Source organism: Anolis carolinensis, chromosome 1 (genome assembly GCF_035594765.1).
Source record: "Anolis carolinensis isolate JA03-04 chromosome 1, rAnoCar3.1.pri, whole genome shotgun sequence".
NCBI classification, from domain to species: domain Eukaryota; kingdom Metazoa; phylum Chordata; class Lepidosauria; order Squamata; family Dactyloidae; genus Anolis; species Anolis carolinensis.
The window spans coordinates 128987397-129001209 of NC_085841.1; the positions used below are offsets into that span (position 1 = coordinate 128987397).

The 13813-nt window shown below is 39.6% G+C and overlaps 1 protein-coding gene across 1 annotated transcript in view; it reads left to right on the forward strand.

The window, feature by feature from the left end:
* The window catches only part of eys (eyes shut homolog), an 804562-nt gene that overhangs the window by 769310 nt on the left and 21439 nt on the right, over positions 1-13813 (forward strand). The window contains exons 27-30 of the mRNA XM_062969072.1: positions 1123-1305; positions 4161-4327; positions 7193-7337; positions 12921-13095. Coding sequence (XP_062825142.1) covers positions 1123-1305; positions 4161-4327; positions 7193-7337; positions 12921-13095 — 670 coding nt within the window. The remainder of the gene's footprint in view (positions 1-1122; positions 1306-4160; positions 4328-7192; positions 7338-12920; positions 13096-13813) is intronic.

A 13813-nucleotide genomic window follows, 5' to 3' on the forward strand; every position in this document is an offset into this window, starting at 1 on the left:
GCCTTGCAAATGCTGATTTATTATCAGTAAATGTTTGATTTTTATACTTATATAATATACCTATATACCTGGGGTTGCGTAAAGATTTGTTAAGTGGAAAGGGGTCATGGGTGAAAGTGTAAGAAGCCCTGCTCTAAGTCAGTAGTTCCCAAATACAGTGTTCCCTCACTACTTTGCAGTTCACTTTTCGCAGATTCGCTTTTTCACGGTTTTTCAATAAACTCTAAAAGACTATTAAAAATCATTAAAAAATTACAATTTACAGCCTAAGGAAGGGAGGAAGGAGAAGCCAAAGGGAGAGAAAAGGAGCCCAAGCGGCAACGGGAGGAGAAGGAGGATTTATCAACACACGACTGGTTGATAAAGACTTAAAATAGTGTATAACTACTAAAATAATGTACAAATATTAAGTGTCCCTACTTCACGGATTTTCACTTATTGCTGGTGGTCCTGGAGGGAACACTGTAGTGATCTTCTGTATGTTTTGGGCTTCATCGCCCATAATCTTCAGCCACTTTGCTGATAATCAGAAATTTTGGGAGCCTAAAGTTCAAAACATTTGGAGAACCAAAGTTTGGAAACCTCTGCTCTAAATGTTATAGTATTTGTATTATCATCTTTCAGCTGTGGTGATTCTGGGTACGTTGGAGGCTTCCAGACCGGTGGCTTCCAGTGCTACTAGTCAAAAGAATTTGGCCACTATTCTATAATTTTTCTGTGAGTCGAGAAACAGATGGAAGAACCAGTCGGAAAACATGAAAAGGTTACAAATGGACAATGACAAGGACATCTGGAAAAGTCAGTGAAAAGTCAATGAATAAAGGAGGGTAATTGCATTTTAAAAGCTTAATATGAAAGGAGCAACTTTAAACCATACCAAGGGATAATGGTTTAATGACACCTTATCAACCAAACTGAATCCTCACCAAAATTACACATATAATTCTAGCAGATTCAACTCTCCAAATCTGCTCTGCAATGAGCAAGAGTAGGGCAGGAGAAAGTGACCCTAAATTCCCTTCTTCGCTTCTGAACTACAATCAGGCCTAGAAATAAACTATTGTGAGTTCTTTTATTTGCCCTCACAAAGATGTTTTTCTTTCATTTGGTTTTGTTTTTCAGCTATTAACATTACCTATCCTAGCTTCAGTGGAATAGATGCCTTCGGCTATACTTCGTTCCTTGCTTATTCAGCTATTCTAAATATCAGCTTGCACTACGAATTCCATCTGAAGTTTCAGCTGTCAAACAGCAACTCATCCATACAAGACAACTTAATATTTTTCACTGGCCAAAAGGGTCAAGGTAAGTTTTTCAAAACAAGTTTTTCTTTTTCGTTATAGAACAACTTGAAAACCAGGCGAGGTAGATATATACTAGAGACAGGGTTCTCAATCTCAGGTCTTGGTCTGGTCTTCAGGGCAAGAATGTGTGTGAGAGTGTCTTCATCATATGGCTGAGTATAACTGTCTTCCAGAAGTAGATTTTTGTCAGTGGATCTGTAAATGTGAGTGTATATATGCATACACATACATATACAATTTCCTGTTACACTTTTTAAAATATGTATGACATATTCTAAGCAATTGCGGTTGACAATTGGAATATCCGTTTTAATGACACCCCTAGCACCTGCCCCTGCGATAGACATGTTCTGTCCCTTGGGCATAGGTTTTGGTCTTGAAATCTCAGGGCCTGGAATAGAATTAGCCTAGCAATCCTCATATATGCTTGTTTGTTATTATGTGCCTTCAAGATGATTTTGATTTATGACACCCTAAAGTGAACCTATTGGGGTGAGGGGGGAGGGGTTTTCAAGATTTCTTACTTCCTCTGAGATGGAAAGAATGTGACTTGCTCAAGGTCACCCATTAGATGTCCATGGCTGATCAGGGATTAAACCCTGGTCTCCACAGACATAGTCTGACACTCAAGCCATTACATATTACATTCAGACTCCTGTTTCCAACCATATGGAAAACGATGTGTGCAGATGCATGCCCATTTGTCTTTTCCAATAGGTTTTGTAATGCTATAATTTCATGGAAAAAAGTATTTCTGAAACCACCTCTCCATGATGCTGTTATACTCCAACTCATTTTGCTCTGGCCAGCGCCCAAGAGCAATGGGAGTTGCGGTCCAATAACATCTTAAGAGGCACAGTCTATTTCATACATGCACATCTCACTATAATGAGTGTAGAACCTTGAAAGAAAATATATATATTGATTAACCTTTTAAATTAGTCTGTACAGTTGCTAACTTAAAAGCAATTGCTTGTCCCAAACAGAATAAATCAATTGACTTAATTGTATTTACATAGACTTTGATTTACCATTCAGCAATGTGATTGGACAGATCTACTGTAATTTGTAAATAGCAGTTTAGGCCATAATTGAATTTGAAATAAGAGGTTCTACCAAAAGGTCATTCCAGGTGAGATTCAAAAATTTCCTATAATCAATTGAGTGACTATATTTTCATTCTGAAAAACTTGAAGGCACACAACAACAATCCTAATTAACTGGACTCTTTCATCAGCCAAAAGCAGGCCCACACTTCCCATTGAAATACTGGTTAGTTTGGTTAAAATTATTCTTCATTTTAAATACGTTCTTGTGTCCCCCAAAAGTCTGAGGGACTGTGAACCAGCCCTCTCTTAAAAGGTTTGAGGACCCTGGACTAAACCATACCCTCCAACTCTTCTGATTCGGCAGGGATGGTCCCAGTTTAATTCCCTGCCATCCTACTTTTTCAGCTGCTTTTAAAATGTCCCGATTTCTTTCTTCTCTCATTTTCCCATTTTGTTTACAATTTACTTCCATTTTTGCAAATGGATTGCAAAGTACAAATGTAGTTTTCACTCTTTCAATCTTTCCATTCCCAACAGGCTCTGGTAAAAGGAAACTGTTGTACCTTCTCCTAGCTTTTGTATTTTCTCTTCTTAATAATGTTTTCCATTTTGCCTAATGCCTATACTTTGAGGTTGCTACACCACATGTGCCCCTTTTTTGCTCTGAAAATTTTTGGTGGATATGCAAAATACTCTAACATGCACATATACGCATTTTCATAACCTGTCACACAAATAACAAAACATGGTTGTGAGGGACATTATGATTTTATGGACAAAAGGAATCTGATTATGTCATGAAGAGAAATTGTGAATAACCACCAGATGGCATCAGAACATTGGAAAAAATTAAAATTTCAGCAAAACCAATATGTTTTTTGTACAAGGTAGTATCAAATAGTTCATAATTCGGTCAAATAGTCTTACTTTCAAAGAATACATGCCTGCCGTCCTGTAATTCTCATATATAGATATTCTTTTAAAAAGAAGATAAACACATTACAATTAACATGACCTCTGAAGCTTTCTATCAAATCAAAAGACAGAAGTTTCTTTTCACACTATTATTATTTTCTTAATTTTATTTAGACTCTTTCTGTATTTAGAAAGCTGTTTCTTTTGCCATGAAATAGAATTACTTTAGACGTAGTTCTACCTTCAGGTCATTTATGTGCGGGATTTGCTTAAGAATGAAGCTTTGAGAGTTGGCTATTCAGAAAGGCTTCTTGAAATTTCTCAGATTTTAATTTACTAAGCTTTTGCTAATGCATAGCCTAATGAGTGGTCCAGCAACCTCTTGAAAAATATCATACCTGCTACATATGTCTGGGTGCATTCAGGATACAACACTGAATTGGACTTTAGACAGGAGGTTATCAGAGCTATATATATTGCTGGCAACCTTTTTAATGCCCATAGCAAAGCTGTCAAGTACCTCTTTTGTCAGGTAAACCATAGGTGATTATATGTTTGTAATAAATAATTATTGGAGGATTACTACTGGTGATACCATTTTTAGGCCAATTCAAGCACATTAAAACTAATCATAAAAAGAAAGAAAAGACATGCCAGAAAGGAAAGTGATAATGTTAAGTCATCATATCTGCATATCTCTGTGTATGCATGTGCAATTTCACTTTGCTTCTATCCATTGTGAAGTCCCTTTATAAGAAAAATGCATTTGGTCTCCTGAGGTTGCTCCATCATCAAGTCTTAGGGACAACACAGATCATGGGTGTCCTTTGGGGACACACACACACACACACACACACACACACACACACAGAATCATTATTTTTTACTCTAGGTCTCAATGGTGATGACTTCCTTGTGCTTGGCCTGCGAAATGGGAGCGTGGTCTACAGCTACAACCTGGGATCTGGAACAGCGACTATTATAAGTGAGACTTTGGATCTGACACGTCAAATTCACATTGTCAGTCTGGGAAGATCTCTTCAGGATGGTTGGATGAAGGTAACAATTGTTTTAAAAGAACTGCTGCCAGGAACTGTCATTTAAAAGACTGGTTGGGGTTCACCAGGTGATTCACTGGGCAGCCACTCTCTAACAGCATAACCTCATAGGCATATTGTGACAGTAAAATGCAAAAGACTAAGAGACATGGTTGCCATTATTGTCATATTATTATTATATAGAATCATAGAGTTGGAAGAGACCACAAGGGTGACCCAGATCACACGGGTCAACTCCCTACCATGCAGAAACACAGAATTAAAGCCATCCAATCTCTGTTTGAAATCATCCAAAGAAGGAGACTCCACCACACTCTGAGGCAGTTTATCCCATTTCAAAAAGGTCTTAGCATCAGAAAGTTCTTCCTAATGTGTAGTTGGCATCTCTTTTCCTGCAGTTGGAATCCATTGCTCTGTGTCCTAATTCCTAGAACAACAGAAAACAAGCCTACTCCATCTTCAATATGACATCCTATGCTTTTCCTAGTGTGAAGTTTCTTACGGATTGATGATGATAAATGGAAGCTCTTACATGTGCCCATGATCCAGAGTCACCCACAGAACAATAACATGCAATCCAGGTTTGCAGAACAAATATGCAGGAACTTTGCTGATTCCAAAAGATCAAAAACAGTAGTTTTTTATAATGGTCCCTCTGCTTCAGAGAAGAGTACAGTCCTGGTTCTTCCCCCTCTTTTCTCAGCAGCAAAAACAGGCCTCAAAATATCAAGGCCTCTCTGAGTACACTGCTCTCTTCACTAGCAGTACACAGTCAGCAATTGAAAACTTGACCAAACTGGTTCTGCAGCAGCAGAACAGAAACAGTATTAAATCAATTTCCAGGTCTTTACAGGCTCATCCAATCAGCTTCATGCACTTCATTTTCCAGTTAACACACATTGCACAGTGCCTTTACTGTGATGTCTCAGGGACCTTTGACCCATGACCCCACAGCCATCATAGATCAAACTGAAGAGGATATGGGTTTTTTCCCATCTCAGCAAGATTCTGTTCCATTCCAGATGTCCCCTGTTGACATTTTTGTGTCAAAGCCAATTACGAAAGCCCTTGAAACAGAGCCTGGTTCCCCAGAAAGTATTGTGTTTGATAGGAAGTCCTTTCTCAAAACACATCGCTCCCATAAGGAGTTTCTGAGATGAAGCGCGAGATTAGCGGAGAGAGACAGTTATAATTAAACCGTTTCCCTTGGGAAGTTTCGGGGAGGCAGGCATGTTGAAACAGCTACTTTCTCTGGGAACAATTGGGGAGTTAAACACCTGTTGGGGGGAAGCTCTTCAACTTCCATAAAAGTTCCTCACTGAGCTCTCCCTATCGCGGTGTCAACGTGACAAATTAAAGAAGAACATCGTCCCTTGTTTCCGAGCTCCTAAGCGGCCTTTCGGTGCACTTACTCACGAGTAGACCAGGAGTTGCGTTTTCACTCCTGTTCAAGTTTGAACTGCGTTTCAGATCCACCACGAATTACCTTGCCTAGCCTCGAATCCTTGTCTGGACTTTACTTCAAGAATCTCCCGGTAAATCCTTGCTCTTTCCCCACTCAAACTTCCAAAGAGTTTGAGTGTGTTTCAGTTATTGGATTATAGACTTTGGACTCTAATACTGGACATATAACTTCATTTATTTGGACTATTTTTGATCTTTCCTATAAGAACAATTGCTTGACTATATACTCTGCATACTTTTGTTTTATTCTTTTATTGCATTAATAAAGATATTAAATTGTTTATTGGCCTCCGTGTTGGTTTCCAGTGCTCACACAGTCTAGGGGTGTTACATTTACAAACCATGACAAAATTGAAGGTGGCTTACAGTTAAAATAGACGTAGTCAAAAATCCACGCACTTCAAAAGACCCATTGTTTGGTTTATGTGGCACTGGGGGTATAGTGTAATCCAATAATGGGAAACTTGTATGGCCATTTATATAGTGTTGGATTTCATGGCAGGAATTACAGTACCTCCCCATCTGTGACTGAAAATAGAGTCAGCCATCCTTGTCTACAGATTCTGCATTCATGGATTCAACCATCCACAGCTTGAATTTTTTTTAATTCCAAAAAGCAAATCATTCTTGAAGGCTTTTCCTATATTTCCTCAAAGAGGTTTCCTTGTCAAAGCACAGTTCCCAACTGACTGAATTCCCAAAGACCAACTCCTAACTGACTGACTTTCAAACTCTAACTGTTCCCTGACTGGATTCCAAACCCTAACTGAAAAAGAATGCTCTGGTTCCAACTGTCACTTTGGCTTCACCCATTTCCAGTTGCTAAGCAACTTCTCATTTGCATTCAGCCAATCAGATTGCACATATAGTAATGACTACTTGACTGCTCCTCCCCCTTATTCTGCTGAGCTGTTACAAGTAAGGCCCTGTCAGCCCAGCCTACAAAATGGCTGCACACAAGTCCTGCAAGGTGGGCCCCTTACCAACCTTGTAATGTAGGCAAGATCCATTACACCTTCCATCTCCTTTGATAGAAGCAGCAGCTGCCACCACTCCTACTCTGAAGGGGAGGGGGATACTTTTGTAACCCCAACATTGGGTTGGGATCCACAGTTAAAGAAACTCTGCTATAGTCAAGGTGAACATAATTTGAAAACAACTTGCTGTATTTGCAGAAATCTAGAAGGTTTTTGAATCACCTTCTGTTGAACTGAAAATGAAGAGAATTAAGATTGTAGTATAAAGTATCTTTTGAATGCTTTTCTTCCCCAACCTCATTTTTAATTCATATTGTTTTTTCTATTGGGAAGCATGCAGAAATATAATAGTGAGAAAGACCTATTCAATTTGCTAAGGATAACATTTTTTTGTTTGTTTGTTCACTTGTTTCTATGCTCTAAAGGTGGATGATCAAGAAAATAAAACCATTACATCTCCAGGAAAGCTGGTTGGACTAAATGTATTCAGTCAGTTTTACGTAGGAGGCTACATTGAATACATCCCAGAACTCTTACCATATGGATCCATTTTTAAGAATGGGTTTCAAGGTAAGTAATATTGTCTGGTCCTCTGCTTTGCATTTAAAGATACATAAGCTCGAGTTACAGATCCATAACTATTCCATATTCAGTAAGATTACATAGTCTCATTGTAATGCCTGTGCTACCAACTTCATTATTTCAGTCTCAGAGGTGCTCAAATTGCATATTGATATTCCAGACTAACAAAGCATGCTTTTGCTCCTCCCAAACCAGGCTATGCCTCTGAGTGCTAGTACTAGGGAGTAGTTACTGTCCCTGTGTGTGTAATAGGAGGATGAGCTTTCCTTCTGGAGAAAAAGCTCTGTTGTTTATTTCCCAACTACCTTTTGGATGTAACATAAATCAGAAAAGGAAATGCAGTTATGAGCCCATCATGACAGTTCATTAATATACGTGACCAACTGTTTCTATCCAAGCAGTGTGTTTGGTTTTTCCATTTGGACAATGTGTGGGTGGATATACATCAATTCAACCATCAGTTCTAACATTGCTGTATTTTCCATTTTTATATATCATTAGCTGTGCCCGGCCATGCGTTGCTGTGGTGAAGTATGGTGGTATGGGAAATAAAGTACTGAGGAATTGGTGGTAGTTAAGGTAAAGGGTAAAGGTTTTCCCCTGACATTAAGTGTAGCCGTGTCTGACTCTGGGGGTTGGTGCTCATCTCCATTTGTAAACCAAAGATCTGGTGTTGTCCATAGACACCTCCAAGGTCATGTGGCCAGCATGACTGCATGGAGTGCCGTTACCTTCCCGCCGGAGCGGTACCTATTGATCTACTCACATTTGCATGTTTTCGAACTGCTAGGTTGGCAGAAGCTGGGGCTAACAGTGGGTGCTCATTCCGCTCCCCCAATTCAAACCTGCAACCTTTTGGTCCAGAAGTTTAGCAGCTCAGCGCTTTAACACGCTGCACCATCAGGGGATATTATTTGCTAAAAGTTGTGAATATACCATATTTCTGATTGGTTTTTTTTTTGTCTGTTGGAGGCAAGTATGAATGCTGCAATTAGGCAAAATGATTAGGATGTAATGGCCTTGCAGCTTTGAAGCCTGGCTGATTCCTCTATGAGTGAATTTTTTGTTGGGAGGTGTTAACTGGCCCTGATTGTTTCCTGTCTGGAATTCCCTTGTTTTCATAGTGGTGTTCTTTGCAATATTTTATGTGCTTCTATTGTCTGTGGCCCTCAGAAAACAGAGGATTTGCCAAACTTTGGTGATGGGAATATTTTGTTGGGAGGTATTAGCTGCCCTGATTGTTTCCTCTGTGTAATTCCCGTTTTCAGAGTGTTGTTCTTTATTTAGTATTCTGATTTTAGAGATTGTATTGTTCTGTTTTATTATACCACAGTAATTTTTATATATTCTGATTTTAGTGTTTTTGAATACTTGGAGCCAGATTGTATTCATTTTCACAGTTCACAGCAACACAATAATAATAATAATAATAATAATAATAATAATAATAATAATAATAATAATAATAATAATAATGAAGATGATAGTAATAATAATGTCTTTGGGGTTGTTGTATGTCTTTCGGGCTGGGTGGCCATGTTCCAGAAGTATTCTCTCCTGACGTTTCGCCCACATCTATGCCAGGCATCCTCAGAGGTTGTGAGGTATGGAATAAACTAGGTAAGGAAAGGAAAGAATTCATATCTGTGGAGAGTCCAGGGTGTGGCAAGAGTCCTTTGTCACTGGGAAGCCAGCATTAATGTTTCAGTTAATCACCCTAATTAGCATTGGAAAGGTTTTGTCTCTTGCCTGGAGGCATCCTTTGTTCAGTCATTAGCTGCCCTCTGCCCTCAGAGTGTTGGTTCCCATCTACTGTTTTGATTTTAGAGTTTTTTAATACTGGTAGCCAGATTTTGTTCATTTTCATGGTTTCTTCCTTTCTGTTGAAATTGTCCACATGCTTGTGGATTTCAATGGCTTCTCTGTGTAGTCTGACATGATAGTTGTTGGAGTGGTCCAGCATTTCTGTGTTCTCAAATAATATACTGTGTCCAGGCTGGTTCATCAAGTGCTCTGCTATGGCTGATTTCTCTGGTTGAATTAGTCTGCAGTGCCTTTCATGTTCTTTGACTCTTGTTTGGGCGCTGCGTTTGGTGGTCCCTATGTATACTTGTCCACAGCTGTATGGTATCCGGTAGACTCCTGCAGAGGAGAGAGTATCCCTCTTGTCCTTCGCTGACTGTAGCATTTGTTGGATCTGTAGATAGTTTGTAGGTTGTGTTTCTTCATCAGTTTGCCTATGCGGTCAGTGGTTCCCTTGATGTATGGTAAGAACACCTTTCCTCTGGGTGGATCTTTGTCTTGACTCTCATGGCTTGTTCTTGGCCTTGCAGCTCTTCTGATGTCTGTGGTGGAGTATCCATTGGCCTGTAGAGCCCAGTTTAGGTGGTTTAGTTCACTTTGGAGGAGGTGAGGTTTGCAGATTCTTTTTGTACAGTCTGTCAGGGCTTTGATTGTGCTCCTTTTTTGACTTGGGTGATGGTTGGAGTTTTTATGAAGGTATCTATCTGTGTGCGTAGGTTTTCTGTAAACTGTGTGGCCCAATTGTTGATTGGGTTTGCGGATGACCAGAACATCTAGAAATGGCAATTTTCCTTCCTTTTCTTTTTCCATGGTGAATTGGATGTTTGGGTGGATGCTGTTAAGATGGTCCAGGAACTTGCTGAGTTCTTCCTCTCCATGGCTCCAAATTGTGAAGGTGTCATCTACGTATCTGAACCAAACAGTTGGCTTTTTTGGTGCTGTTTCTAGGGTCTGTTTTTCAAAGTATTCCATATAGAAATTTGCTACTACTGGGCTGAGAGGGCTCCCCATGGCCACTCCATCCTTCTGTTCATAGAATCCAGTGTCCCACTGAAAGTAGCTAGTGGTGAGGCAATGGTGAAACTGGAGCATCTTAACAGCATCCACCCAAACATCCATTGTGACTGCAACACAATAATAATAATAATAATAATAATCATCATCATCATCATCATCATCATCATCATCATCATCATCATCATAACAATAGTAATAATAATGACCTTGGTAATACACAGTGCTTCACTCCCTTCTCAGCTTCCTTTCTGGAAGAATCCTTTCTTTGGAGGTGTTAGCTGGCCCTGATTTTTTCCTTTCTGGAATTCCCAATTTCCCTGCTTTCAGAGCGTTGCTCTTTATTTATTGTCCTGGTTTTAGAGATTATAGTGTTCTGTATTACTCTGCCACAGTAATTACTTCATATTACAGTAGAATCTCACTTATAAATATTCGCTTATCCAATGTTCTGGATTATCCAACGCAGTCTACTTTTTAGTAGTCAATGTTTTTGTAGTCAGTGTTTTAAATTCATTGTGATATTTTGGTGGTAAATTTGTAAATACAGTAATTACTACATAGCATTACTGCGCATGGAACTACTTTTTCTGTCTAATTTGTTGTATAACATGATGTTTTGGTGCTTAATTTGTATAATGATTACCTAATTTGATGTTTAACCGGCTTTTCGTGAATCCCTTCTTATTATCCAACATATTCACTTATCCAACATTCTGCCAGCCTGTTTATGTTGGATAAATGAGAGTGTACTGTATATTTATAATCTTATATTATCTGCTTACAACTGGATTATATGAGGCCCCTGCTACACAGCTGGATAAAATGCACACTGAAGTGGATTATATGGCAGTGTGGAGTCAAGATAATCCAGTTCAAAGCAGATAATATAAGATTCTAAATGGGTTATATAGCTGTGTGGAAGGGCCTTGAGTCTACACTGCCATATAATCCAGTTAAAATCTGATAATCTGTATTTTATAGGCAGTGTGGAATAGGCCTAAGTGAGGCCTAACTCTGCTTGGGCTGAGTGGGTTGCTAGGAGACCAAGTGGGCGGAGCTTAGCCTTCTAACTGGCAGCAATTGGATAAAAACAATTATTCCTCTCCCTCTAATTAGGACTTTGTTTTTCTTTTCTTTTTGTTGTCTTGTCCTTGAGGCATGGATGAGGGGTTGTGCTGTCAAATTTTGAGGTTGGGGGGCCTTTAGTTTTGTTGTTTTGTCGGTTGCGGGGATTCCATCGCTCTTTTATATATATAGATTGGACTCCATTTCCTTGGCAAATAGATGCCAATTTGAGGACAAAGGAATCCTTTTATTTTCATTCTTTATTAGCAAATGATCAGGGTGAACAGGAAATATGATGAGTAACAGCAATAAAAGGACGATCTGTATCTGTAAAACTTGTGACATGCATACATATCCTGTTGAATGCCATAGTACTTGCCGAAGAGCTCAAAAAGGTTATTTTTCTTCAACAACTCATAGAATATCACTGGTAGGGGTTCAAGGGTTGTAGTCTAAAAGGTAACTTTCCTGAGCTCCGTTTTGTCATGCCAGAAGCTTGTAGGGAAAAGTAACATCAGAAAATGTTTAACAGTCCAAGAAAAAAACAGCATTCAAGAAAACTATCAGATTATTTCTACATTTTTCTTGCTATCCAATTTGACAGCAAAGCATGGGTACAACCTGGATTAAGATACCCCAAATCCAGTTCTTTGTATCAGTTTTTCTGACCAATAACCTCATCAGAAAAGCCTTGGGAAGTGTCCTGCTTCCCCACCAGTCCAGCAGCGGATAGGCATTCTGCCCATCCTATGACGTTGCCCCACCGACAATTGGAGTGGAAGTGTAGTACAACACTTCCCTCCCAACATGGGAGCCTACCGTCCAATGAAGTTAGCATGGATTCTTGCAGTTCAGGAAACACCTCCCATGAACTATCCCCGTGAGGGAGCAGCGCATGGGCCGATAGATTCACCCTGCTGCCCCTCTGTTTCTTAGGTGAAATGTCCCACTTCGCCTGGCTCATGTGATGTCACAAATCTTTATGAAATGTGTTTTCTTCATTTTAAAAAGTGCACAATGTTTACCTATTTAGGATTATAGTTGGAGGAAAATAACCGCAACATACAACTGTTGACATTTGCAGCAAGAGCACTTTTCAGTCCATATTTTACTGGAGTCCTGTTTATTTCTTATGGAAATAGTTACTGAAACAGGGAGTACACAGCCCAACAAGTTCAGGTTCTATAATGTAAAGCAAGCTATATATTCTTTTGCTTCTATATTGCAAGCCAGAGAGCAGTTTATATCTACAATCTACTGACTGATTTCCAGTAGATCTCTGAGGGTTTCTGACTGCCTCTAGCAAATACCTCTAGCAAATTACTTATCTCTCAAACTCGTTGTTTTACATTAGGTCCAATTGTTGGATGCCTTTAATCAGGTCTTTCTTCTGCTCCAATGTTCATGTGTTTTGTTATAGTCATCTACATGTAGATGTGTACATATGCCATGCCAGTGTACACTGCTCTGAGAAAATAGGAGCTAATTTTCCTACATTTTGAACATGTTTGTGTCTCACTGTGAGCTGTGGCATTCTGGTAACCAAAAAGAAAAACAAAGTAGATCCTGCAAGTGAAAAGATGCTTATCTGTGCCATAAATGTTTCTTTGACATGTTTAACCCCTTTTTTTTCTTTCTTTCTTTTTTCCTTCCTTTCTTTCTTCCTTTTTTCCTTTCTTTTTTCAGGCTGCATTTTTTACATTCAGGTCCGCTCTGGGAGGGCTCAGCAGTTCAAAGCACCAGGGATCCCAGAAGGCCATCCCAATGCTGGTCGCAATATAGGGCAGTGTGAGGAGTCTCCATGCCAACTGATAAAATGCAAAAATGGAGGGACATGTGTAGAAAGTGGCTCTACCCTTTAGTAAGTTTTTAAACCTGCATGAGAACATTTACATTGTGCTCCTCAAATATATCAGGCTATGCATTTATGTCATCCCTCTAACCAGAACCACATATTAGAATCTCTGCATTAGCCTCTACTATAAAGAGTAATACATGAATGTATGTTCATGTATTAGTCTCTATAGTGGAAACTATAAGGTGTGGCTCTGGGACTGCAGGTCCCCTTCCCAATACTATTTTTGCAGACCCCAACCCCTGACTGGAGCACCCAGTGGCATAGCAGGTTAAGCTGCTGAGCTGCTGAACTTGCTGACCAAAAGGTCGGTGGTTTCAATCCAGGGAGTGGGGTGAACTCCCACTGTTAGCTCCACCTTCTGCCAACCTAGCAGTTCAAAATCATGTGAAAACATTAGTAGATCAATAGGTACCACTCTATTGGGAAGATAACGACACTCCATGCAGTCATGCCAGCCACATGACCTTGGAAGTGTCTACAGACAATGCCGGCTCTTCAGCTTAGAAATGGAGATGAGCACCAATTCCCAGAGTCGGACATGACTAGACTTAATGTCAGGGGAAAATTACCTTTACTTAACCCCTGAGTCCCTTGGATTGCTCTTTTCTGGTCAAGAAAAATGTGTGCTACTTCTCCTGGAAGCCTTCATTGCTTGTCTGCTTTGGAGCATTTTTGGCCATCCACAATGTTGCTGTCAAGTTGACTCCAAAATTCACTGAAG